The 25,859-nt window shown below is 58.4% G+C and overlaps 1 protein-coding gene across 1 annotated transcript; it reads right to left on the reverse strand.

Moving 5' to 3' along the window:
- Positions 1-216: 216 nt before the first annotated feature.
- NBEAL2 (neurobeachin like 2) lies at positions 217-25,789 on the reverse strand. The gene is made up of 55 exons (XM_062603976.1): positions 25,650-25,789; positions 20,942-21,030; positions 20,574-20,738; positions 19,924-20,005; positions 19,683-19,804; positions 19,520-19,602; positions 18,420-18,505; positions 17,647-17,932; positions 17,469-17,575; positions 17,179-17,262; positions 17,001-17,084; positions 16,764-16,862; positions 15,640-16,211; positions 15,420-15,552; positions 15,200-15,319; positions 14,788-15,118; positions 14,612-14,694; positions 14,414-14,506; positions 13,781-13,952; positions 13,110-13,243; positions 12,854-13,013; positions 12,677-12,779; positions 11,981-12,134; positions 11,680-11,838; positions 11,445-11,604; positions 11,183-11,268; positions 10,211-10,879; positions 9,956-10,134; positions 9,722-9,881; positions 8,460-8,597; positions 8,073-8,378; positions 7,707-7,856; positions 6,632-6,789; positions 6,428-6,552; positions 6,112-6,232; positions 5,863-6,020; positions 5,510-5,643; positions 5,308-5,415; positions 4,798-4,893; positions 4,595-4,719; positions 4,372-4,512; positions 4,160-4,290; positions 3,956-4,065; positions 3,729-3,846; positions 3,560-3,657; positions 3,363-3,479; positions 3,185-3,274; positions 2,955-3,064; positions 2,690-2,862; positions 2,322-2,416; positions 2,077-2,193; positions 1,840-2,001; positions 1,612-1,760; positions 1,381-1,516; positions 217-729 (listed from the first exon to the last, which is right to left on the reverse strand). The coding sequence occupies exons 1-55, from the start codon at positions 25,755-25,757 to the stop codon at positions 625-627; spliced, it is 8,334 nt and encodes a 2,777-aa protein (XP_062459960.1). The 5' UTR covers positions 25,758-25,789; the 3' UTR covers positions 217-624.
- Between the last annotated feature and the right edge of the window lie 70 nt (positions 25,790-25,859).

The following is a 25,859-nucleotide window of genomic DNA, read 5'->3' on the forward strand; positions in this document are numbered from 1 at the left end:
CATAGGGCCCTGCTGGTCTCCAGCCTGGAGTACAGGCTGTGCTGGGATGGCCTCAGTATGTGGTGAAGGCAGAAAGGGCTTCAAAACACCCCAGGGTGGGACACACACACCGGAGAGTGGGATACATGGAAGAGGGGGGCACATGGGAACGTGGGATACCACAGAGGGGGTGTCACTCCCCCATCCGGGTCAGGGCAGACAGGGGCCTTGCACGCATTTATTTCCCATAGATATATTATTATTAATTTCTTTTTCTGTAAAAGGTCTAAAAATGGATAGAAAAGAAACCAACAAAACAACAAAAAAGGGGGGGAAGAGAGAACACACTGGCCGGCTCCTGGCCAGCGGAATGGTGGGGGGAACGTGGTACCCCCCTTCCCAGCGAGGGGTCCCCACCGCCGACTTCCCTCCCCCATCCTTCTGTAGGATGGAGGGACACGTCCCCCTAAAACTGGGGGGGCAATCCTGCGCCCCCCACCCCACCGGGAGCTGGATAAGGCCACGGGCGATGGGCTGAGCAGGCAGCCTGCGGGCAGTGCGGGGCTCACCGGCCCCCCAGCTCTGCGGGTGCAGGGGCACCCCCGTCTGTGTGCCAGGCACCCTGGGCGGGTGCTGGGTGCCAGCCTAGGCCTTGCCCTCGGCAGGGTGGTACTCTGTCTCCCCGGCAGAGACCTGGGAGATGCGCCGTGTGGAGCGCCACAGCCGCCGGTGGAACTGGCCTGGTCGCACCTGGACGAGAGGGGATGAGCACCCACACCCTGTCCCCGTCCCCTTCCCCATCCCCATACCCTTTATCCATCCTCATTGCCTTCTCCATCCCCATCACCTCCCAAACCTCCATCCCGTTCTCCATCCTTATCCTTTTCTCCTTCCCCATCCTCTTCTCCATCACTGTCACCTCCCAAATGTCCAACCCCTTCTCCATCCCCATTTTTTCCATCCCTATCCTCATCCCCTTCTCCATCCTCTTCCAAATATCCATCGCTCCCACCCTTTCTCATCACACAGCCCCTTCAAATCCCCATCCTTTGCTCCACCCCCACTCATCCCCTTCCCCTTCCACATCCGCATTCTTATCCCCATCCCTTCTCCCATCACCCTTCCCATCTGCACCTGGGTCCCCTTCCCAACCCCATCGTCATCACCATCCACCACCGTCCCCTTCTCCACCTCCATCTCCATTCCCTTCCCTATAATCCACCTCTATCTCCATTCCCTCCCTTTCCCATATCTCCTCCTCCATATCTCCCCACCCCACCCCTGTCCACTTCTGCTCTGGAGACCAAGGAGGACAAAGAGAAATCTCCAGCCCAGCAGCACCCAGTGGACATGGAGGTACAACCCCCCCAAGTCCTATCACCACTGGGGGTCCACGCTCACCTCTGCGGGCTGCCCAGCCCCCACCACGATGAGCTTCCCATCCTCCAACCCCACCAAGATGTGACTCTTCTCCTTGGTGACGGACACGCTGTGGATGGGCACCCGCATGGGCACAGGGGCCACGGCTGCCCTCAGGCTGTGAGAAGACAAGTGATGGGATGGGACCCCTCGATCCCACCGGGCACCCTAAGGGGGTGGTTGGAGTGGGACAAGGCGGGCGGTAGCCTTCACCTCTGGAGGTCACGGATCTCCAGCCCGCACTGCATGGTCCCCAGCACCACAAAGTCCTCTGTCAGGCACATGGCTGTCACCTCCTCATCCAGCGGGACGGAGGAGAGGTGCTTCCCATTCACGGAGTAGAGGTGCAGCGCGAACCTGTCCTGAAAGACAGCGCAAAGTTGGGGGGAGCACACATGCTGATTGTGACGACAGGGAGGATGCAGTGACACTTGGCCATACCTTCAAACAGGCTCGCTGACCCACGGTGGTCTGGGCCACCACCTGCCCTTCCGGCCCCACAGCCAAGTGGGAGAGGATGGTGGGTGGCGAGCTCTCGCCGGGCGGCCGCAAGGACCGGATGAAGAGACCCCGGCGGATGGTGTGGATGATGATGGTGCCATCCTAAGGGGACGCAAGGTAATGATGATGGTGGCACTGCTCACCCTGCCACCCATGCTGCTGCCCACCCCAGCTCACCTTGGATCCTGACACTGCCATATCCAGCTCGGTGCTGATGGCCACGCATGTCACCTCGGCATCATGACCGTACAGGACCTGGACAGGTTTGGGAGCCAAGCCACTGGAAAACCCACCCTGGCATTGGGGACACGAGGGCCTCAGTGACCTGGTGGCAGTGCCACCACGAGCTCTGTGGCTGGAGCATGGGGTAGGGCTCCCTACCCCACCATGGCTGGAACATGAGGTAAGGATCAACACCCTACCTGCTGCAGGACCTGCCACACCATGCAGGTGGTGTCCCGGGACCCAGAAATGAGGTAGATGCCACAGAGGTCAAGTGCCAGGCAGGTAACAACATCTATGATACCCAGAGGGACACTGTGAGGTGCTCATCCCATCCCACCATGCTTGGCCCCCTGACCCCAGGGGATAGCATCAAGATGTATTTTGGGGGGTGGAGATGCTGCTAACCCTAATCCCATCCTGCGACTGAGACAGAGCCTGGACTGTCTGCAGAAGATGGGAGGCACTGGGAGATGTCCCCTACCCTCTCACATGTCCTTGCCTTCCCCCATGGCGCTACAAACCCATCAGGGCAACATCAGACCTTCACCACTGGAGGAGGACATACCTATGTGCCGCGTGATGTGCCCAACGACCTTCCCTTTGGCCAGCGAGGTGACACAGAGGCTGTTGTCCCAGTGTCCCCCACTGAAAAGCAGCTTCCCATCGGGGGACACAGCCAGTGTCCTGGAGCAGAGGTCTGCGCCAGGGGCGAAGGGGCCCTGCAGGAAGCGCTGGGTCCTGGTGGGGAAGGACATGGGACAGGGGCAGAGCAATGAGTGGGCTGGTGGCACCTCTGGGGACCCTCGCCGGGTACCAAGTGCCCAACTCACTTTGCATTGGAGACGGTGGGGTCTTTGGTGAAGCTGAAGTAGTTGGAGATGTTTTTGTCATAGGGTAACCAGTTATGGGTCCCCAGCAAGCCGTTGGCACTCACGGTGACCTAGGCAGAGATGGAGAGGGAGGTGACATAGCTCCCACCACTAGAGCCCTCCAGGGGTTTGGTCCCAGTCTCCCCCCAGGCTAGCAGCATGCACCCATGCCTCAGTTCCCCTGCACTCACCAGGACGTCAGGTGATCCCTGAGTGATGAAGGAGTGTGCCTGGTTCTTGGGGACCACAGCCTGCACCAGGGCCACCCCATCGCTGATGCCCTGCAGGGGGACAGCAACTGGTGGGTGCTGTCCTGGCCACCCCCCCCCCCCCCAGTCCTAGCCAGCCCCCCCCTAGGGCTGTCCTCACCTCCACAAAGAAGGACTTGAGCTGGTCCAGGTTCTCAAAGACATTGGGTGAGCGGGTGTCAAGACGGGCCAGGCTCCGGGCAGCACTCTCTGCTGAGAGCCGGGCAGGATGGGGCTCCTGGAGGGCCAAGGGAACCCATGAGAAGGGCGGTGGCCCCCCGAAAGGGGCTGGTGTTTTGGGGTGGGGGTATAAGCTACCTTGAGCAGCTGGCAGGGCGTCTGCCCAAAGTTGCTGATGATGCCCTCCAGAGCCTTCCTCTGTGTCTCGTCAGCGATGGCATCCAGGTCCACAGCCCCTGGGGATGGGGACAGTCATGCGGGGGACACCTTGCAGGTGCTCCCCCCATCTACTTGCCCCATGGCTCACCTTCATATGTGCAGTAGTAGAAGACGTTGAGGGCCTCCACTGCAGCCGGGCCTCGTTGCTTATACCCAAAAATGAGGTCGATCCATTCATGGAGATGGGCTGAGACATACTCCGACTCCTGTCCAAGGATGGGACATCAGGATGGGCCACAAATGCCCACCACCCCCTGCAGTGACTCCCCCAAGGATGGGAGCAGAGGACGGGCTGGGTGAGCTCCGCCACCTCACCAGGGCTTTGCGGTGCTGGTGGATGAAGTCCTCGCGGGAGCGCGCCCACCGGGGCAGCACCACATCGCCCACCTTCTCGTTGGAGAGCTGCAGGCAGCCCAGGTCGAAGCCTGCAGGCAGAGCAGGCAGGGGGTGAGGGATGCTTATCCCTGCAGCGTCCCCATGGGTGCTGTCCCCATGGTGGGGATGATGGGTGCCCCTCACCGTTCATGTTCTCCAGGAACTCAGGGAAGTAGAAGAACTCGGGGATGAGCTCCTTGACGTCCACAGGGTTCTCCATGCGGGCTTGCCATGCTGCTGGCACTGAGTGGAACTGACGGTCTGAGCAGTCAAACCTGGTAGCACAGGACAACTGGTTGGAGCCTGCTCATCCCCACTGATGTCCCCTCCCTGGGGGGCACCCGCTGGGCACCCACCTGCCACTCTGCAGCTGGATGTGGAGGGTGGTGAAAGGCTCGGTGCGGATCAGGTAGTGCATGACCCCTGCTGCGTTTGAGTAGTGCGTGCCGTAGTGGAACTTGTCCACCGTGCCTGTGGGGTCCTCAAAGCTCTCGTACCTGGGGGCGAGGTGGAGGGGGGTCCACCAGGAGCCAGCCAAACACTCCCTGCACCCCCATCCCTCATTTGTGGGGTACTCACTTTTCCTTCACCTCCTGGGCATGCCGCTCATTGGCCACTCCAATGGGCTTGGACAGGTCCCGGAACACTGCCGGGTTGGTGAGGTCAAGGGTCTCTGAGACGTAATCCCGCAGGATCCAGGGGAACTGCAGGGGGTGGGAGGTGGGTGAGGCTGGAGGGGGGCATGGGATCACTGGGGGACAGTGGGGGGAGATGGGGCTCACCACAGGGTATTGGGAGAGGTCATTGTAGGTGCGCCCTGCGATTGTGTTCAGCTGCATGAGGTACTCGAAGTTGGAGATCTCCCGCAGGACCCATTTCTAGGGTGAAGCAAGGGTGTCCAAAATGGGTTGGCAGAGGCAGAAGATGGGGCAGACACTCCCACCCCATGGCTGTGCTGGTCCCATGGCCATTCCTAGTCCCAGACTGTCCCTGGTACTGTGGTCATCCCCATGCCATGACCATCTCTGGTCCGCCATCACTGATCCCACAGCCACTCCTATTCCATGGCCATCCCTGGTTCCAAAGCCATTCCCACTCTGTGCCCATCTCTGGTCCTACAGCCACTCCCATTCTGTGGCAATGCCCAGTCCCATGACCATTCCCCATCCTATGGTCATCCCTAGCCTATGGCCATCTCTAGTCCCATGGTCATCCCTGGTCCATGGGCATCCCGCCCTTTGCCAAGAAGAAGGAGAGAGATGGGGTGGAGGTGGGCAAGGCAGGGCTGGTACCTGTGTGAGCCCTGAGGCTTTCAGCAGCTCCTGGGGTGACCGGCTGCCAAAGTAGATCTGGCTGGGGGGACGCAGGCCAAGGATGCAGGAGTACACCTTGTTCCTCACCTGTGCGGATGGAGGGGAGGACATGGAGTGGCTGGAGCCCGGGCAGTGCTGAGGCCCCAGGAGGGGTTTGGGGCAGCAGGAAGGTTGCCACCACCTTTTTTCTGAAGTTGAGGAAGTAGTTGGCCTGGTCAATGAAGAAGAGCTCCAGTGCGGAGCGGCGCAGGTTGTAGCGGCGCAGGTGGACCTCCCGGAGGTGGGACAAGGGGCGCTTGAAGTCATAGCCGATCCCTGCCGAGACGTGAACACAGAGCCCCGTGGGTGCCACCATCCACCCAGACCCCCACTCCCGAGGCAGTGACTGGGGTCAGCATTGCCCTGGGAATGGGAGGAGCCCACCCCCCAAACAACCAGCACCCAGTGTGATGGGCTTCTGGGGTGATCGGATGGGTAAGGGGGGTCCTCACCCCGCCTTGCTGCAGGAACCCCCCAGTTAGCACATGCTGTTACCTCCCTCCGTCTCCTCCTTCTCGCTGCTGCCGTCATAGAAGTAGATGTGCTGGGTTGTCACCTCCAGGCGCCCGGGTATGACAGCCACCGTCGTGATGAGCTCGCAGTCCTCTGAGACCACCAGCTTCTCCCGCTGGTTCTGCTCCTTGGGCTCAGCCCTGGGTGACACCCAGGGGGGTGAGGAGACCCCACTGGTGACACTCCCAGTCTGGTTGAGCCAACACCATTGCAGGGAATGGGAACACTCACTGGCTGTCCAGGACAGGGAGGTCCTCCTCGGCCAGTTGGTCATCCTCCAGCTCGCTCACCTTGGCCTCCTTGGCCATGGCAAGCGGGAGGGACTCAGCAGGGTTGTGGAGGTGGTCAGCTCCTGCAATGAGGAGGGGGTCAGGAGGCCTCCCTCACAGCTGGGGGACAAGTCCTGTGAAGGACCCCATCACACCCCCCAGTCCCAACAGGGTCCATGACAGCTTCCAGCTCAACCCCACCATGTACAGCCAACGCTGGCACCCCCTTGCCTGTGGCATATGGGGACCTCTGGGTGCCCCACTCCCATCAGCCTCACCCAAGTTGTCCCGTAGGGCACTGGCCTCCAAGTGTTGGTCAAAATTCAGGTTGGGCACCAGTTTCAGCCTCATCCTGGAGTAGGTCTCGGCACTTGACAGCTTCCAGCGGACCTCCGGTGGGTTCCTGGGGGCAGGTAAAGGTGAAGCACCCCGGGGACGCCCAGCCATGGCACCCCTCTATGGGGACTCAGGTTGGGGCTCACCGGTCAGCCCAGGCAGAGCGGGGAGAGGTGAGGAGGCGACACAGGGACCGCCACTGCTTCAGCACGGTGCTGTGGTGGTTGCTGGCCTGCTTGAGCACGTTGGCATGTCGGATGTTTTCCACCTTGGAGCGCTTTGCCACTGGCTCCAGCACCAGCTCCTGCCAAGGGAGCAGGAGAGTGAAGTGACAGCAGAGCTGGGGCTTGGGGACATCCCCAAGGTAAGGAGCATGTCCATGGGGTGTTGTCCCCAAGGCAAGGAGGATATCCCCAGGATGATATACTTCGGGTAAAGAGCACACCCCTAGGATGATAGGCACATCCCTAGGATGATGGGCACATCTCTGGGATGATGTTCCTCGGATGAGAAGCACATCCCTATAAAAATGTCCCCAGGATGAGGAGCACTTCCTGAGGGCAGTGTCCCCAGGGTAGGGAACATGTCCCCATGATGAAGAGCACATCCCCAGGATCAATGTTTCCAGGCTGACGAGCATGTCCCTGGGGCAAGAATGTCTCTAGGATGACATCCCCAGACTGAGGAACACATCCCCAGGATGATGCCCCTGGGGTGAGGAGCATGTCCCCAGAACAATGTCCCTGGAATGAGGAGCGCATCCTGAGGACAATGTCCCCAGAGTGAGGAAGATCTCCCCACGATGACATCCCCAGGATGAAAAGCACGTCCCCAAAATGAATGCCCCTAGGGTGAGGAGCACATCCCTATGACCCCTGGGTGATGACCCTGGAGTAAGAAGCACACACCCAGGGTGAGTAGCACATGAAACAATGTCCCTGGGTTCACAAGCACGTCCCTGGGATGATACTCTCAGGATGAGGAGCACGTTCCAAGGACCATGTCCCCAGGGTGAGGAGGATGTCCCCAGGATGACATTCCTTGAGATGAGGAGCACAATCCCCAGGATTATTTATTCAGGGAGAAGAGCATGTTGCTAGGATGACAACCCCAGAGCAAGGAGCACATCTCCTGAATGACATCTTTGGGGTAAGAAGCATGTCCCCAGGATGAGAAGCACATTCCCAGGGTGATATCCCAAGGGAGAGGAACAGGCAATACCTGGAACATCTTGCCACTGGCTGCCTTCTCCTGCTCCCGCCGCTGTGAGCTGCTCATCATAGCATCATAGCAGGCATTCCAGAAATTGGACATGTGGTCGTGGCTCTTGGCAAAGGTGTCCATCTCAAACTGGGCCATGGTGGGCTGCACCTACCAATAGAACCGGGACAAGAGGGGAGGTGTTTGCAGGGCTGGGCACCCACCAACCATCCTCCAGGCTACAAGCATCCCTGCCCTGGAGGGCACCCCTGCAGGCTATCCCACTCTGGTGGTGACATGGGAACCCTGCCACAGCACAGACCCATCTCTAAGCCTGCGAGAGTATTCCTGCAATAGTGATGCCACCCCATGCCCCACGGGACCCACGTGCTTCTCGATGAAGCCTCTCCACTCCGGCGTGGTGCAGAAGAGCTGGAAGTCCTCATAGAAAGTGGGGCTGCCATTGGTGGGAGGCAGCGAGGGCAGGAAGAGCTGCAGCTGCAGGGTCTCATAGCACTGGTCCATCAGCGTACGGACGATGGGCACCAACCAGGAGAAGGTCTCTGACTTGGCCTCTAGTGAGCGCCGCAGTGGGGTCTCCAGCTTGCCCAGGAGGTAGCAAGCCTCATCCTTTCTGGGAGCCGAGGAGGTCTGCAGGAGGCTGTGCAGCTTCACATACGCCAGTGAGTGCAACTGGGGAGGACACGGCCATCAGATGGGGCCAGCTGCCCTGCATCAAGGGCTGGGGTCTCACCCCAAGACAGGGTGACCCACCTGGGGGTCTTGCAGCATGATGTAGCCCACGAGGATGCGTAGACCCGTCTGGGCCATCTCCTTGAGGTCAGAGGTGCCGTTGGCCAGGTGGTACCAGACGCCCAGTTTGTCCAGCAGACTGCTCACCCCCTCGTAGATCTGGGGGGGCACAGTGAGACCCACACCCGGCCACGCACCCCCCACCTCTCTGGCTGGGTGGGTGCAAAGCCACCAGGTCTGTCCCCGTCATGGGGGGGGCTTTGCTTGACATGGGTTTGGGTTATGGGTAGGGGTTAGGATTAGAGCATAGGGGTAGGTTAGAATCCCGACTCAAGGGCCTAATGACAAATCAGTTCGGGTCTAGCATCAGGGTTACATATAGGGTTTTAGGGGTTTATGGTAAGGGTGGAGGGATAGGGTTAAAGGTTACGACTGGGGTTAGAGGTAGGGTGTAGGACTGGGATTAGGGTTGAAGTTTACAGCAAGGATGTAAGGTTAAGGTGTAGGTTAGGATTTAGGAGGTATGGTTAGATTTGTAAATTATAAATTCATCTTACAGTTTAGGGTATAGGATTAAGATTTTGGTTGCCTGTAAGAGTGTAGGGTTAGGGTTAAGGGTGGAGATTTGGGTTAGGGCTAGGGTATAGAATTGGGGTTAGGGCCGAGATTTACAGCAAGGATATAGTCTTAAGGTTTAGGATTTGGATTCAGGAGGTATAGTTATGAGTTAGGTTTAGGGTTATAGATTAGAACATAGGGCTAAGGTTTTGAGTTTACAGTAAGGATGTAGAGGTTAGGGTTTAAGATCAGGTTTAGGCTTTATAGCAATAGTGTAAGATGAGCATTTACAGCAAGGGCTAGGGTTAGATTTACAGGTTAAGAGTTAGGGATGGGGTTTAGGGTTAGATTTTAGCACATAGGATTAGAGTATTAGATCTGGGTTTATGGTAAGGTTGAAGGAGTGGGGTTAAAGGTTAGAATTAGGGGTTAGGGCTAGGATATAGCATTGGGCTTCACAGCAAAGTTGCAGGGTTAGGGTTAAGGTTTAGAGTTAGTGTCAGGTTTATGGCAAGGGTGTAGGGCTAGGGCTAAGCTTTAGGGTTAGGGCTTGATTTACTGGTTATGGGTTAGGCTTGCGGTTTAGGATTATTTTCTAAGGTTAGGTTCAAGTGCTGCAGGTAGGGGCAGGGTTTAGGGTTAGGGCTAACATCAGCACTTAGGGGTTAGCATTAGGGTTCAGAGCTCGGGTTTGGGATAAGGAACCCCTGCTCGTGCCCATGCACCTTCTCACTCCACAGGGCCTGGTTGTTGTGTCCCTCGGAGAACAAGAAGTCCTGGAGCAGCCTTAGCAGCTTGAGGGCATTGTGGGTGAGACCGGGCAGGGTGGCTGGCCCTGACTCCTTCAGATCTGTCAGTGCTGACTCCAGCATCATCTCCAGCAGGCTGCGGAAGAGCAGGCAGCTCTGTAGGGTGGTCCTCCCTCGGCACGCACCCATCCACACCTGCACAGGACTCACCTGCGCTTGATCTCATCGGGAGGCCGCACCAGCTCGCACGCCGTCCCCAGCTTGGTGAGGACGGAGAAGACCTGCCCGCGCTCCCTCCATGCCACGTCATCCCAGCCCTCCACACCACGCCATGTCACCGAGAAGATGATGTTGGTCAAGAGGTTGCACAGCTCCTCCTCAGGTGTTTGCTGCCAACAGAGGAAGGGTGAGAGCTTCTGTTTCCAGCATAGCCCAGGGAGGTGGGCACGATGGTCTGGGGCTCACCTGGGGGTTGCTGGTGTTGGAAATGTTGTCACTGGGCAGCATGTCCTGGTAGCTGCTCTCATCCAGGACATTTGAGAGGCTGGAACTCTTGCGCGCTCGCATCCCTGGGAAGGGCTTGAAGCTCTCCAGGGGTGACGGTGTGCCAGGGCCGCTGGCAGGGGTCTGAGTGCCACTCTCAGCTGTGGCGATGGAGCTGGTGCTGGCCAGGTCGAGCCCCAGGTCAAATGGTGAGGTGGAGAAAGGCGAGAGCGGGTGGTAGACACCATCAAAGGGAGGACCATCACCAGGATTGGAGGATGAGCGGCTAGCCCGGTCGGAGGAGTCAAAAGACCTGAAGTTGTAGGAGTGGAAGGACTTAGTGCGGCCACTTGGGGAGATGGAGTGGTCAGAGAAGCCCTCAGAGAGCTCCTGGTCTGAGGCCTCATAGCCCAGAGGCAGGAAAACATCCAGCTCCTGCAGCTCAGCTGGTGGTGGGCTTGCCCCATCCTTGCCAGAAGGGTCTGAGAGGCGGAGGAGCTCCAGGCAGCCCCCATTGCTCCCATTGCTCAGGCTGTGCTGGCGGGACTCGTAGGACTCCTTGACATAGAGCTTGGTGAGTGTGTCCTGCCAGCCAGCCAGCCTCGCCAGCTGCTTCACCATGTCCTGCTGCGCGTAGATCAAGTGGAAAAGCTGCAAGAGAAAGAAAAGGGGGAGACCTGATGTTGTTGCCCCAGCTCCTGCTTGCCTCTTGGGGGTTGGCTCCTCCAAGGGACAGGATGCTTGGTCATGAGCACCTCAGATCCTCCATAACTATCACGGGGTGCTGAGGCTGCACCATCTCCACGCTGATACGTCCAGGTGCTGGCAACTCTGTGCACGAGGCGCTACCACCATCCCCATGGCCCCTGAGTTTGGGCATGGCTGAGGGGCCAGGAAACCCAGCCCCAGGATGACAACTCAGCCACAGCCCCTTGCGCTCCCTGCCCGGCTCACCTTGCGGCAGATGTCGAGGCGGACGGTCAGCTCAGCCCGGTGGGACAGGTAAACCACAGCCACTAGGTCCTTGTAGTTGGGAGGGTCTATGGACAAGGAGAGAGAGCACAGTGGTGGGACACCTCCTTCTGTCCCCAGAAGCACCAAAGGTCCCCAGTCCCAACAGTAGCTGAGCCTCGTGGGAAGCCACCATGATGACCCCATGGCATGTGTTTGGGATGGGTAGTCAGGGCTAGCCTGGTTTTAGTAGGGCACATAGTACCTGCCCCGAGGACCTGCTCCGAGAGGCAGCGGAAGAGCAGCATGGAGCCAGGGATGTCACTGAGGCAGGCGATGAGGCCATGGTACCCGATGTCCTTCAGCTTCAGGCGGCTTTTGCTGCGCTCAGGGACCTTCTCGTACTTCAGCATCTTGTAGAGGACCTGGTGAGACAGAGAAATGTGGCCACTGTACCACTGGCCACTGAGCAAGAGGTTGGCACTGGGGACCTTCCTTACCTTGAAAACCCTCTCTCGCACTTCATCAGAGAATTTCTTCTGCACTAGCAGTGAGAAGAGGACCTCCACATGGCCTGGCTCAAAGAGGAAGGCAAAGAGCTGCTCCTGGGCAGGTGAGCCCTTCAACAGACTGTGGATCACCTCCAGTGCCCCGCAGACCTGCAGGACATGGGGCTGATTGTCCACCGCTCTCCATGCAGCCCACTGGGACCTCAGCAGCTTCTCCCCACCTGCTGCCAAGTGTTGGGCCAGCTCACAGCACACTGAGGTGTTTAGGGACCAGGGTGGCTTGGTGCTGTACCTGCTGCTCATCCTGAGCCCCGGCCACATAGCTCAGCAAGCTCTGCATCTCCTCCCCAGAGAAGCTTCTGCAGAAGAAATCTTTCACCAGGCTGAAGAGGGATGTTTGCACTGTCTTGATGTCATCGGTGGCTGTGGTCTTCTCCCTGGAGGTGCTGATGGATGGACATACATGGGCATCATCTCTGGGGACGTACGCAACTGCCCCTTGTCACCCACTGCCAGCATGATCCCAAATCCCATCATGAAGTCCAAGATGCTTTGGGACAGCCCACTGTGGACATCCCTTCTAACCAATCCTGCCCACTGGGAAGTGTCCACCCCACACATTTGGGTCTCTGTGGGATGTGAGCACCCTCACTACTACTGGTGCGCAGAAACACATCGGGCTAGATAAGAAAAGGGCGTCAGCCTGCTGCAGGAGCCACCATGCTGCTCTCCATTGCTGCTGGAGAGATGCTGGGGGTGGATTTTGGGACTGGCTGAGCCCTGAAATCTCTGAGTGGAGCCTTGAGCATGGGGCACGGCCATGGGGAGTGGAGGGTCCTGCACCCACCACCATGCTCCCACACTGAGAAAGGTGCTTGCAGGGGGAATATTACCCCCAAAATGGTGTCTACCCCCCGCTATAGCTCCAAGGGGTGAAGCCCACCACCACAACAGCATATGGAGGTCCTGACTACAAGCAGCAGCTCACCCATAGTATGTTCGGATGGAGTCAAGGATGTACTGCACCCCATACTTCTTGCGGATGCGCTGCTTGTAGTCCTTGACAACACTGGCCAGATACTGGATGTGACCTGCAGGGGGAAGCTGTGAGTAGCCATGGAGGCCAGTTGGGATGGAGAACACCCCAAGCACCCCCGGTTCCCACCTAAGCGGACGGCGAAGTCGCTGTTGCTCCAGATGCGGAAGTCGAAGAGGAGATGCTGGTAGAGGAGGTGCAGCAGGAGCCCGCTGCCCTCGGAGGCCACCTGCTCCATGAGGATCTGTGAGGCCATCAGTGTGCTCATGTCCAGCAGTGGGCTGGAGACCTGCCATGGGTGAGAGGTGAGGCTTGCAGCCCCGGCATCCCCTTTGGGGAATGGTACTGGGGACAACGGGATGGAGCCCTCAGTAGCCCACCACACCTTCTGCAGCAGTGCCCCAATGATGGCCGGCCCGTGGCACTGCACCAGGCTCTCCTGGTTCACGGGGTGGTTCTGGATGAAGTTTTTCACCAGCAGCAGGAACGCGGCCACAGTGTTCCTCTCCAGCCTGCTCTCTGCAAGGCACAGGGCAGAGCCCCACCAGTAGCTGTGAGCCCTGTGCCCACGCAAACACCATTCTACAGCGCTGCCTGTATCTGCCTGGGAAGAGCATCCTGGAGACCCCCACCATTAATGTTTCTCTGCAAACTTTTCAGCCTGTTCTCTCTTTTCCCCCACATTTATGCAAGTGGGAACCTCTATTGTTCTGAGCTTGGAAATAAGCTCGGGGTACTGGGAGAGAGCACATTTCACCTATGCAGAAGGCTCTGGCATGAACCCAGTTCTACAGACATCAGAGACTCTACGCAAAGGCAAACTGGAGGTAAGGAAGGTGAAGTCACCCTCATCTTCCCAGAACTGCTTGTTTATGACTAATTGGGGCATAGCAACATTAAAAGATGTCAACACTTTCTCCATTACCCATCATTCTTGGTTGCCTCTAGCAAGACCTAAGACACCAGCTTAGTCCAGGCAGCACTTACATAGCAGCAGGGTTACCCCCAGCCACCTGAGCAGGACAGTTCCTGTTCCACATCCCCCAAGGTCCTCACCTGAGGACTTGCCCAGTGGGATAAGCATGCCCTGGGCATTCCTGGAGGACGTCAGCTCTGGCCCCACCAGGTCACTGGTCTCCTGCTCATCCTCTGGCTCTTCCCTCTTGGACACCACTTGCTCGAGCAGGGGCAGCAGCACACCCATCCCACCGACACAGTTGACCACATCCTGCCAGAGGGAGGTGAGAGGCTTTGCTGGGTGCTGTGCGGTGATGGCAGCGTAGAACAGGAGGTTACATGTGCAGCTGGGGTCCATCCTGCCTGCTCACAGGCTCAGCCCAAGCCGAGGAGAGCCAGGCCCTGTGGCTAGCAAAGATCATGGTGTGCCCAGACCCATCCTACAGCACAAACCTGAAACAGGTCCCCAAAAAGCACCTGCTCCCTGGCACCACCAATGGTGCCCAGCCTGAGGGTCTATGGGGCAGGCAGATCCTTAGGGGACCTATGGTCATGCAGGTCCTTGGTGGACTCAATACCATGTGGCAGAGTCCCTGTAGAGTCCAGGGGAACCACTATGGCTAGCCAAGACCCTGCGGAGGTCCTGCCCTGGCCTTCTACCTGAGAAGGGACCCAATTGCCTCCATGCCATAGGGTTGATGAGCCAGGATGTGCCACCCTTACCCAACATACCTTGACGTCCCAGTTGACCACCTTGTGCCCTGTCAGCCTTCCATCCAGGACATGGCTTGGAGAGAGGTCCAGGCAGATGTTGTTCCTGCAGGCCTAGAAGAGAGCACCATAAGAGCATCCTCATGCTCCTGGAGATGTCACTTATGGCTAAGGGTGTGCCTACACTGTCCCCATCACCAAAGGGGTTGCTCTCCTCACCTGTGGGGTGTAGTACAGCAAGAGCTTGCTGCTGAGCTCCGCCAAGTCACCTTCCAGTGTAAATGGTGATGTGACGTTTGGTCCTGAGGGAAGAGGATTGGGATGAGCTGGGGCATGGTGGAGAAGACCCTGCTGGGCACCAGCACCACACTTCCCCCAGTCCCATCCTGACATACCTGTGCAGAAGAGTGTCTTGACCTGGGCTTGCTGCAGAGCCTCACAGAAGATAGCCACGGAGCCGAGGTGACCCTCCAGGGAGGTGGGGCTGCCCCACTCAGTGTCCTGGCTCCCGGCTGCTGTGGTGGCCACCACCCCCTCGGTGGGAGGCTGAGTAGGGGTCCAAGCATGTGGTCCCAGTGCGGCGGGGACAGACTGGGAGCGGCCGAGTGCAGGGTGCTGGGGGAAGACTAGCTCCGGCCCATGGGAAGCTGGTGGGTGGTTTGCGGTGGTGGCAGTGGTGGTGGTGGTCCGGTGTCCCGCAGAGCCAATGCAGCAGGAGGTGAAGGACTGGAAGGGAGATGAGCTGTGCTCAAACCCCAGCTCCATGCCATGGGGAGCCGTCTGTCTGGGTGTTGCGGGGTCTCCTACCTCATGGAGGGAAGGAAAGCGGAGCTGTGCTGTTTTCTGCAGGTGCCCATCGGCATAGATGCTGACAATGTTCTGGCCAAAGGGCCGGCGTCCAGCAACGTGGACAATGTCAACACAGTGCTGGGTGGACAAGGAGGGGCATCAGGCATCCTGGGGTCCTTGTTGCCCCATTAATGGGGATGGGGATGAAGACAGGGACAGGGATTGGGGTGATGCTCACCCAAGCCGAGTCATTGAAGGCGAACTCTGGCAATGCCACTGTCATGTAGTCTTTCTTGGTGCAGACAGCCACCACCAACACGCCGCCGGCGGTGAAGAATGCCTCAAAGCCTGTCCCGCCAGCTGTGAAGAAGCTGGTAGGGAAGGAGCATGATGAGGATAGTGGCACTGCCCCTCCTCGTCCTCACCTTAGTTGCCCTGGTCTCTCCATTGAGCATCACCTGTAGAGCTGCCTCCTCTTTGGCCTCATGGGTGGCTCGGGCTCCTCCTCACTCAGGCACAACCAGGCGTGGAAGGCGAAGGCACTGCCAGGCCACTTCTGGATGGTAGGCACCATGATCCCCGCCATGCCGGGTGTCAGGTCGAAGCACTGCAGTGCCCGGGGAGGTCCCTCGACCCGTGCCATCCCTGAGAGCGCCCGGATGACGGGCTCCACGTAGGGATGCGGTCCTTGACCTGGCTCACGCCGCAGCAGGCGCAGCAGCTGCCGCAGCTCTCCGGGGCGAATGGAGAGGCTGCCCAATGCCCGCAGCAGCTCCAGCAAGTTTTCAGAGCAGGCAGTGGGCAGCGCTGGCTCGGTGGCCAGGGCAGCCAGCAGGCAGCCCACCATGCCCGCCTTGACACAGGTGAGGCGACTGGGCAGGGAGGCTTCGCAGAGCCGCCGCAGCCAGCCCGACAGGAAGATCTGCAGCTCCCGGCACACCAGAGCCGGCAGCCAGGCCAGCAGGATGAGCAGGGGCTGCTCGTTGCGGATGGGGCGCACGGGGAAGGAGCTGTGGTCGCCCTCCACTGCCTGCCAAAACACAAGAGTCGGTTGGTACAGCCCTGACCTTGTGGAGAGGGATGGATCCTCCCCCCGGCTGCTCTGGGCTGGCAGCAGAGACCTGGTGCATCAAGCCCCTTGGGGACTCCTGTGCATCAAATGTATCAGAGACCCTCATGCATCAAAAGTCTTGGAGAACCCCTTTCATCAAGCATCTTGGAGAGACTCATGCGTCAGGAGTTTTGGAGACCCATGCACCAAGGGTCTTGGAGACTGTCATGCATCAGAGACCACTGTGCATCAAGCACTTTGGAACCCCCCATGCATCAAGCACTTTGGAGACCTTGCACATCCAGCAGTACCGGAGCAAGCAGTAGTACAACAGAAAGGGCTCAAAAGTACACTAAAGTGAGCATAACTTCAAGCTAAAGATGGCCCCAAGACCCTTCAGGAGGAAGCTCATTGGAAACTAGCAGGGTGGAGAGGACTGGAGGGCAAGGAATGGGGCTGTTGGGGGCCAAGATCTGCCACAAACCACAAGCGCCGAGGGCTTTGTTCAGCGTGAAGAAGTGGGATACTCACCATGTTGAGGAGCTCCTGAAGCAGGTGTTGGGTGGGCTGACCTTGGCTCCTCAGTACCTCGTAGAGGTGGGCATAGCCGATGCGCTCCTTGAACACTTCCTGCAAGCACACAGGCACGTAGGACCCCTTGCTGAACCCCACCACAGGCTGCTTTCACCCCAGCCCACCTAACAAAGTGAAAATGCCCAAACCCATCCGCTTTTGGGGTGTCCTCCCTGCCTCTGGTCCGCTGCCCACCTTGGCCGAGGGAGAGTTGCTCATGATGGCGGTGAGCACCCCAACAGCATGGACTGCGATGGCATCGGAGTTGCCGTTGGAGACCTACAGGGACACGGGGGTGGTAAGTCTGCTGAGCCATGGGATTGACGGGACACCATACCTGGAGGTTTGGTTATGGGGTGGCCTCACATGATACCTGCTGGAGCCCATTCCTGTCTGGTGGCTGTGTGGGGACCTTGTCCTGGGTTTCATTTGCCGCCCGTGAGCTGCCGAGGTAGAGCTGTGGGACACGAAGTGGGTGTCAGCTCCAGGGAACAGCACCCGGTAAGGGGTGGGGCAAAGAGGGAAGGGGGTTATGGAGGGTCCCCACCCCACGGTTGCCACTGCAGCACAGTCACCCTGTCCCAGCATCGTTTAGAAGCAAGAAGGGTGAGGATGGAGATGAGCATTCCCAATCCTAGTGTCACCAAGTGGGAACGCTGGTACCTTGCTGTTTTGGAGGAGCCGAATGATGTGCTCGAAGCAGTTGTTGCTGAGAAAGACAGCCTGGAGGACTGGTCGGTCCTCACAGTGCAGCATGGCTGGGATGGCATCTACAGTGAAGTTAGGATGGCTCAGCACCCATCCCATGTCCCCGTCCCCATCCCTATCCCCAGCCACCTACCCAGCATGAGCACGCGGAGAGCGATGAGGCCACCGGCTGCCTCCGGCGCCAATGAAGCGACAGGCAGGTCTGAATTGAGCACCCTGAAGTAACCATCCAGGAGGACACGCAAGGGCACAGGGCCGGCGCCAGGACTGCTGCCATGCAGCACGTGGACCACGGCCACCACGCTGCGCAACGCCAGCTCCAGCAACCCGGGGATGGGGGGGGGTCCCCCACCTGCCCGCTGCAGCACCCCCAGCAGTACCTCCACCGCCGACGGCGTGATGGCCCGCAGCGCGTTGGGCTGTCAGGATGATGGGGGGAGAGGGGCTTTTATGGTGCCTATTGCAATATAAACCCCCTTTTTAAAGCTATTAATGCTCATCTCAACATCTCCAGCGCTGCAGGCTTTACCCATCTCACTGCACCCTGCTCCTGGGTGTGTGCAAATGAATTTAAAGTGACTTTCGGAGCTATTAATTAAATCCTGATTTTTAAGTACTGGGTTAATTACAACCTATTTCTGCTCAAATTTATTCAGACAAGAAGTTCTCATCTGCCACCCCATCGGTGATGAACCAGCAGCTTCAACTCAAACCCCACTTTCATTTATTTGCTTTAAAGGTAAACCCACTGAATTTAGGGCTGGGATTTTGAATAACGGTTTTTAAAGGCTTTTGAAAATGAAGCGGTTTAATCCCAGTGTTTATCTTGCTTAGAATAAACAAAACTTTGGGGCTTATCACTTGGATGATTATCCCAAGTCCTCCCCATCTGCTTCCCAGTGCTACCTTGGATCCGGAGAGGATGGCCCCCAAAAGATGGATAAGCCGGAGCTGGAGTGTTTCAGGGAGCTGCTCTCCAACTTGGAAACTCTCTGTGAGGATGAGAAGGGAAATATTTACTTCAGAGAGTAAGCAGCCAAAAATCCCCCAAAATAGGGAAAAAAATCCCTTTTCTATCCAAATCCACCCCAAAAGTCAGCCCATGTGGGTGCTGGACGCTGTTGATGAGGATGCTCAAGTGTTCTGCAGCTCTGGTTGCACCAGGGAAGGTTATTTTGTCCTAATAAATATGAGGGGTTTTGTTCAAAAACAGGGTTCAGTTTGGGGATTTCCAGGCAGTTGGGTGTCTTGGGAGTTTTAGGTGTTTTTTTGCAATGCCTTTGCCCCAGGCGTTTTTTTTAGGGGGGGCTTCCCCAGGAAAAAGTCCCTTTTGCATTAATTTTTGCAGTCTCCTCAGGTTGTTGAGGACTTAATCCCTGCTTCAGGATCCTATATATGCCTCCTGGGATTCTGGGGTGCAGATATAGGCTCCTATGTTTGCCCTTCAATGGTGGAACCACAGAATGGTTAGAGTTGGAAAAGACCTTAAGATCACCCAGTTCTAACCCAATCATATAATAGTCCTGGGGTCAGATATAGGCTCCTGAATCACATCCTGATCCTGGGGCAAATATAGGATCCTATACTTGACCTTCCCTACAAGCACATACAGGGTCCCAGAGCAGGTATAGGATTCTATATTTGTCCTTGAATCAATACTGATCCAGGGGCATGTATAAAATGTTGGATCCTACATTTGCAGGGAGAGGTAGAGGATGCCCTGGGGCAAGTATAAGCTCCTACATTTGCACGGGCAGGTATAGAATAATCAGGGTCAGGTATAGAATCCTCTATTTGCCCTCGAATCACATACCTACCTCTGAATATTATATGCCCCCATGGACCCTATGTGTGCTCCTGGATCCCATTCCATGCACAGTATGCCCCTGGATGCTCTGTACACCCACGGATCCCAACACTGACCCTCTATGTGCCTCCAGATCCCATTGCTGGAGCATGCAAGCCCAGCTGCAGTGGGTGATAGTGGGGGTAGGACCCCCTTTTACCTTGGAAGAAGGTGCCAAACTCAGGGGGCAAAGGGGCCGGGGCAAACTTGTATTTACTCTTCTCCTTCGCACTGATGATTTCCCTGGAAAGAGAGGTGTGAGGTGTGGGGGAAAAATGAGGAGGGGGATTTTGGGGTGGACGGGGGGGGGCATCCCCACTCACCCTCTCAGTTGCCGCCTCCAAGTCTGGTAGGGGTCGAAGAAGCACTCGCAGAGATGCAGGGCATAGAGCATCCCGTTCTCCAGCTGCATCCTGCTCTGCTCATCCTCCTGGATAGTCTTCAGCTGTCAGAAAAACAGAGCAGAATTAAACCTTCCCCCCAGAAACCCCTCCTCTGGCTGAGTCCCCCCCAGAACTAGGGCAGGGGTTCTCCCTGTGTCGTTCTCCTGTCTCCCTGTGTCACCTTGATTGCACAGACCCGCAGCAGCTTCAGCACCTCCGGGATGAAACCAGGAGTTTTGTCCGCTTGGATGTTTTCCAGGTTCCTGCAAAAGGTCGGGGGGTAGGAGGTGGGATTTAACACATTGAGAGGTTCATGCATTGGGGTCACCTTATGTCAGCTGGACAGAGGCGGCAGAGCCAAGGAGAGCGGGATGCACTTTGGGAGGGGGATAAATACTACGTTTTGGGGTGATGGGAGGTACTTCAGATGGGGAGTGATGCACTTAGGTGTGGATGATGCTCTTTGTGTGGGTGGGAATGATGCTCTTTTTGGGGGGGATGCTACATTCTGGGGGGAGTATGCAGTTTGGAGCAGGATGCTACACTTCAGTGGGGGGGTGGTGTGTTTTGCAAGGATGCTGATGCATATCCAGGAAGGCACTGTAGTGGTCCATGGCAGTCTAGGACCAGAGTGACACCAGTTTGATCCCTTCAGGAAAGACTTGGGGCAGCCCAGACCCCAGAGATACGGGGCTCCCCTCCATGTCCCCCCAGCACCTGGGGCTCATCCTGCAGTGCTGGAGGACTGAAACCAGGAATATCTGTGTGTGTGGTGGGGACAGAGGCAAGCCGGTCCCCCACCAGGGGTGTCGATGGAGGGGTGTCACCCACCTGCAGATGATGATGAAGAACTTGAGGAGGAGCAGTGCCTGCCCCAGGCTGGCCCCGGCACCCTCCTCCCGTGGGACCTGGGCCACGCACTGCCCCAGCCGCTGGCTCAGCACCTGCAGCACCTCCCGCGGCAGCACTGGGATCTCCGACACTGACTCCTCTGGCCTGTGACAGGGACAACCCAGGGTGGCAGGATGTGACCCCACAGCCCCCTCCACCATCAACCCCCCCCAGAAGCCTCAGACCGGATGGCTGAAAACCACTGGGAGTGGACGAGCTGCCGCCACGGCAACCCCCAATTTAGCTGTGGATGTCACCTCCTCCCCCCCATCGCAGGGTGTCACCCAAGGGTGCTGGGGTGGTCTCACCTCCGCGGCTCCAGCGACGGCAGGGCAATGATCTTCTCGAAGTTCATGACAAACACTTCCAGCCACTGCTGCAGGTATGAGAGGTCCTTCTGCAAGGGTGGGGAGCCACTGGCCAATCAGATCCCACAGTGACCACTGCCACCGGAGGTATCAGCCAATCAGCAGCTAGAGTGGTCAAGCCCCAACTTGGTCATTTCAGCCAATGGGCAATCAGAAAAGTACAACCTGTAGAGCTGCTGACCAATCAGCACTCAAAGCAGTACAACCTGTGGACTTGCTGACCAATCAGCACAACCTGTTAAGCTCCTGATCAATCAACACAAAGACCACCTGCCCCATAGACAACGACCGGCCAATCAGCAGTATGAACCGCCGGCCTTTAAAGACCACTGCTAGCCAATGACCTGCACAGAACACCTCATCCCTGGGACCTGCTGACCAATCAGCACTCAGAACACCTGCCCCTACAGACAGCTGCCAGCCAATCAGGTGGCAGAGCCAGGCACAGGCAGCCAGCACTGCCTGACACAACAACAGCCAGCCCGGTGGTTGTGCAATGGCCTGATTCACCCCGGCTGTCACCGCACCCCGGGGCCGGGCACCTCCCACACAGTGCCCACGGGGGTCACCCATGGCCCTGAGCACCCCAGTGCAGCACCCTGGGATCAACCATAGCCCTGAGCACCCCAATGCAGCCCCTTGGGGGTCACCCAAAGCCCTCAGCACTGCAATGTAGACCCTTGGGGTCACCCATGTGCGCCAACACAGCACCTTAGAGTCACCCATTGCCCAGAGTACCGCAGTATAGCCTCTCGTGGTGACCCAGGTTCCAGAGAACCCCAACACAGCCCCTTGGGGCCACCCATGTCCCTGAGCACCTCAGTAAAGAACTTTGGGGTGACCCATGCAGCCCAGTGCAGCCCCTTGGGGTCACCCATGTCCCCAAGCACCCCCATGGAGCACCTTGGGGTGACCCACGTCCCCATGCACCCCCATGCAGCACCCTCAGCTGTCCTCAGCCCAGGCAGGGACTGTCCCTGCCTGGGGACATCCTGGTCCCCACAGAGACTCGCCTCCCCATCCCCAACTCCCCCATGACATGGGCAGCCCCATCACTCCTTCAGGTACTGTCGGCACCTCCGCAACGTGGGGGTCCCCAAGGAGACCTCATGATCCTCTCAGCAGCATCCCCCCACAACCCAGCCCCCCCATTGTCTCATTCGTTCAACCCTATGTCACCCATTTCCTCCCAGACTCCCCCATTTACCACTGGGTACCGCTGAGCTGCAAGCACCCAGTGGGGTGAGCTGGGTGTGGGGTGTCCCCCCACCTACCCCCCAACCAGACCCTGTTACCTGGCCACCATGGCCATCCATGATCCTGGGTGAGCTGCGTCGGTGCAGCCGCACCAGGACGGGGGATGCAGCTATTCTACACGTTCCCCCCTCCCTTTCTCAGCACCGCCTCGCTTTGCTCTTGTGCAAAGCACCCAAAAACACAACAAACCCCACAGGATCAGGAAATGCCAAGTCACCCGCCGCCCCAACGGCGCTTCCTCCCACCGCGGCTGGCTGCCTGGCACTTGTTTGGGGTACCAACAGTTGCCCCCAACCCCATGCACCCAACGGCAGCACTGGGATATGCCAGGGATGCAGCCAAGGACATGGTAGTGACCATAGTGCACACGAGATGATGGGTACCACTGCTGGAGCTGGCATATGGCATGGGCACGAAGCTCCATCCCGGTGGGTCGCAAACACCATGGATAACCAGATCGTGCAAAAACCACAAGCCAAATCCTGCCTGTGTCCCCCCCACTCCCATCAGTGCAACCAAAGCTGGGCTGTCCTGACTTTGCCAGTTCTCAGCATCCCTCCTCCCCAGTATCCCCCCCTTGCACCCATCTGGAGCCAGCATCCTATCCCATCTCGGCGCAGTGCTCACCAGGACCCTGCCAGTGGCTGCCTCCGCTGCCAGTGCCTGTCCCAGCCGGTTGCCGGCTGGCAGAGCCTGTTGGGTGGCTTCTAGGCTCGGCTGGCGCGGTGCTGCCTGGGAATGTCATGCCGGCACCTCCATCCCTTGCCAGCACTGCTGCCGGCAGCTCCGGACTCCTGCCCAGTAGTGACAGTGGCAAAGCCACCAGGTTGTCATCTCCCTGCCATCAAGTCCCATGGGGGGGCATCGGGGGTCCTGGTGGTGGGACCCCACTGGGGTTCCTGCCATCCCCTTTGGATGGTGTAGGACAACACAGCCAGCACCATCCTTGCTGTGGCACGGCCACCTCACACGACATCCCTGGGGATACCCCTGTCCCCTGCCAGCAGCAGTGGCGCCGTGACATGAGCTCTGCCCTATTTTAAAGCCATGAGAGATAACAGCCGCACTCCCAGTGTACAGCCCTTCTCTAATCCCACCAGCTGGGGAGGGCTGCGATGATGGGGAATGCTGCCCTCGAGGTGACACTCAGACCAGTGTCACCACCAGCTGCATTCAAACCTCAAAATAAACCCAGCAGTGAGACAGGGAGAGGTTGATGTGGGACAGGGACATGGCCCAGCAGCCTTGTCCTCACCTGGTGCTTGGGCACATCACCACGGGGAAGGCCAGGGCAGCTTTGCACAGGACCCGGCTGGGGAGGTGACACCGAGGTCTCACCTCAGCCTTGGTTCCTCTTGTGTGGCTCTGACTGTGCACACCCTGACAATGCGGCATGCTTGCTATGCAAGGGTGTCCCCATAAGGCCATGCACACCCCAACGGTGTGGCACATGTCCCTGTATGACCATGCGCCCCCAAGAGCATGCCACGTATGTTCATGCAAACCCTGACAGCATGACACATGTCCCCACAGGACCATGCACACCCAGCAGTGTGCCGTGTGTCCCCCGTACAACCATGCACACTCTGATGCTGTGGCATGTCTCCTCATGCGACCATGCACACCCAAACAGCATGGCACATGTCCCTGTATAACCACACACACTCTGACAGCATGATGTGTCCCCTGTACAACCATGCAGATTGTGATGGCATGGCAAGCATCCCCATATGACCATGCACACATGATGGCATGGCATGAGTCCCTGTATGACCACACAGCCCCCAACAGTGCAGCACCCATCCCTGTGCAATTGTGAACACCCAACAGTGTGGCATGTGTCCCTGTATGACCACAGGCACCGAAGGATATGTCACTCATCCCTGTACAAGCATGCACACCTGAAGGCACGTCCCTATACAACCATGCACACACCAACAGCGCAGCGTCTGTCCCTGGGCAAGTATGAACACCCCAAAAGCATGTCCCATACCCCCGTACCACCACACACACCTGAAGGCATAGCACATATCCCCCATGTACATCCATGTCCCTGTATGACCATGGTCAGACAAGGACATACCACCCACCCCTATACAACCCCTCACACCCGAACAGCACAACAACTGAACCTGGGTGAGCATGAACATGCCAATGGCATGGCATCTGCCCACATGTAACCACGTACACACACCCTGACAGTGTGGCATGGCACATGTCTGTCCCTGCACCACCACATGCACCTGAGAGTGTGGTTGGTGCCTGTCCCTTGGTGAGTGTGAACACTCCAAAGTGGCACGTGCCCCTTGTACAAGCCCCCCAGGGGTCCTGGGGGGACATGGTGGTGCCAGGGGAGGAGATGGACACAACCGCTGTCCCTGTCCCCAGGTGGGACCAGGGTCCCCATCCCTCTTGGAAGCCCCCTGCCATGTGCTGGGAACACGGCAGGGTTCTGGGGAAGAAATAATACCCTTCACCCCAATCTCCCTGAGATGGACACCCCAGCCCATGGCATAGGAGCTGGAGGAGACACAGGGGGGGTGTGTGATCCTTTCCTCCAGGTTCCCCCCCCAGTACCCTTCCCCAAACCTGGACGCATGGATACTTAAGGAGAAAACAAAGCATAAGGGGCTTTGGAGGTGGATACGGAGGGTCCCCCACGCTGCCGGTCAGAACCCCCCATTCTCCAGGACCCCTGCCTGTGGGACCTGCCCCAGCAGAGAGAAATAGGATGGGGAGGACAGGACAGAGCAGGCGGTGGTGCCGAGGGGCTCCCCCCGTACAGGGACCCCCCCTTTCCCCCCTGCTGCTGCTCCAATGTCACCGCGGCCGCACCTGCTGCTGGGCAAGGGTGCGGGGACCCGGAAGGGGAAAGGACCCCCCCAAACCCACCCGGCCGGGTGTAAGGGGATGTGTGGACCCCCCAAATCCCCCCGTGATTGATGGGATGCGGTGGCGGAGTCCCGGATCTCGGAACTCGGGGTACGGGTGTGCCACGGGGGGGTGTCACTCCGGGATATGGCAACGGCGATCCGGGGGGGGACGGGGGCCTGACGGACACGCGGTCGCGGCCCTAAGGATGCGGCAGTCGGGTGCAGGATGGAGGTTACAGTGACCCCCAAATGGGGAGAATGGGGTGGGGGGATCACGGGATGCCGCAATGGGGGGTACGGAGGGAACGTGGTGCCCCCCCAAGTCAGGGGTGATACAGGGAGGAGGTGCCGGCACGGGGGGTGCAGACAGGGTTTAGCTTTCCCCTTTCCCCTATGGAAGGGGGGATGCAGGCAGCGGGGTGATGGGGGTTAAAAGAGGTGCTGCCCCCCCAACCCCCCCCCCCCGAGGTGGGGAAAAGAACTGGGGTGTGCCTGGGGTCCTCCGGTGCCGACCTCACCTTGGCGAAGTAGAGCATCCAAAGCTCGTAGAGCCGCTCCCGGGAAGCCATGCCGGGCCGGCACGGCTCGGTACGGCACGGCACGGGCAGCTCCGCCCCCCCCACCATCGACGGGCCCTCCCCCAGGTACGGGGGGCGGTGACAAGGCCCCCCCCAGGTACCTGATGCTGGGAGGGTTACCCTTTCGCACCCCTCCTTTTACCTTCTCCC

The sequence above is a fragment of the Pezoporus occidentalis genome, unplaced genomic scaffold (assembly GCF_034315485.1).
Source record: "Pezoporus occidentalis ecotype Australia unplaced genomic scaffold, CSIRO_AGI_Poc_V1 ctg82, whole genome shotgun sequence".
NCBI classification, from domain to species: domain Eukaryota; kingdom Metazoa; phylum Chordata; class Aves; order Psittaciformes; family Psittacidae; genus Pezoporus; species Pezoporus occidentalis.

Bases quoted from the DNA above. Each gene is read 5' to 3' on its own strand.
- NBEAL2 (XM_062603976.1), bottom strand. From the start codon at position 25,757: ATGGTGGGGGGGGCGGAGCTGCCCGTGCCGTGCCGTACCGAGCCGTGC. The intron at 11,839-11,980 runs GTACAGCACCAA...CATGTCCTGCAG, and splicing joins GGGCTCAGGATGAGCAGCAG to GTCTGCGGGGCACTGGAGGT. The intron at 1,761-1,839 runs GTATGGCCAAGT...GCTGTCTTTCAG, and splicing joins GTCAGCGAGCCTGTTTGAAG to GACAGGTTCGCGCTGCACCT.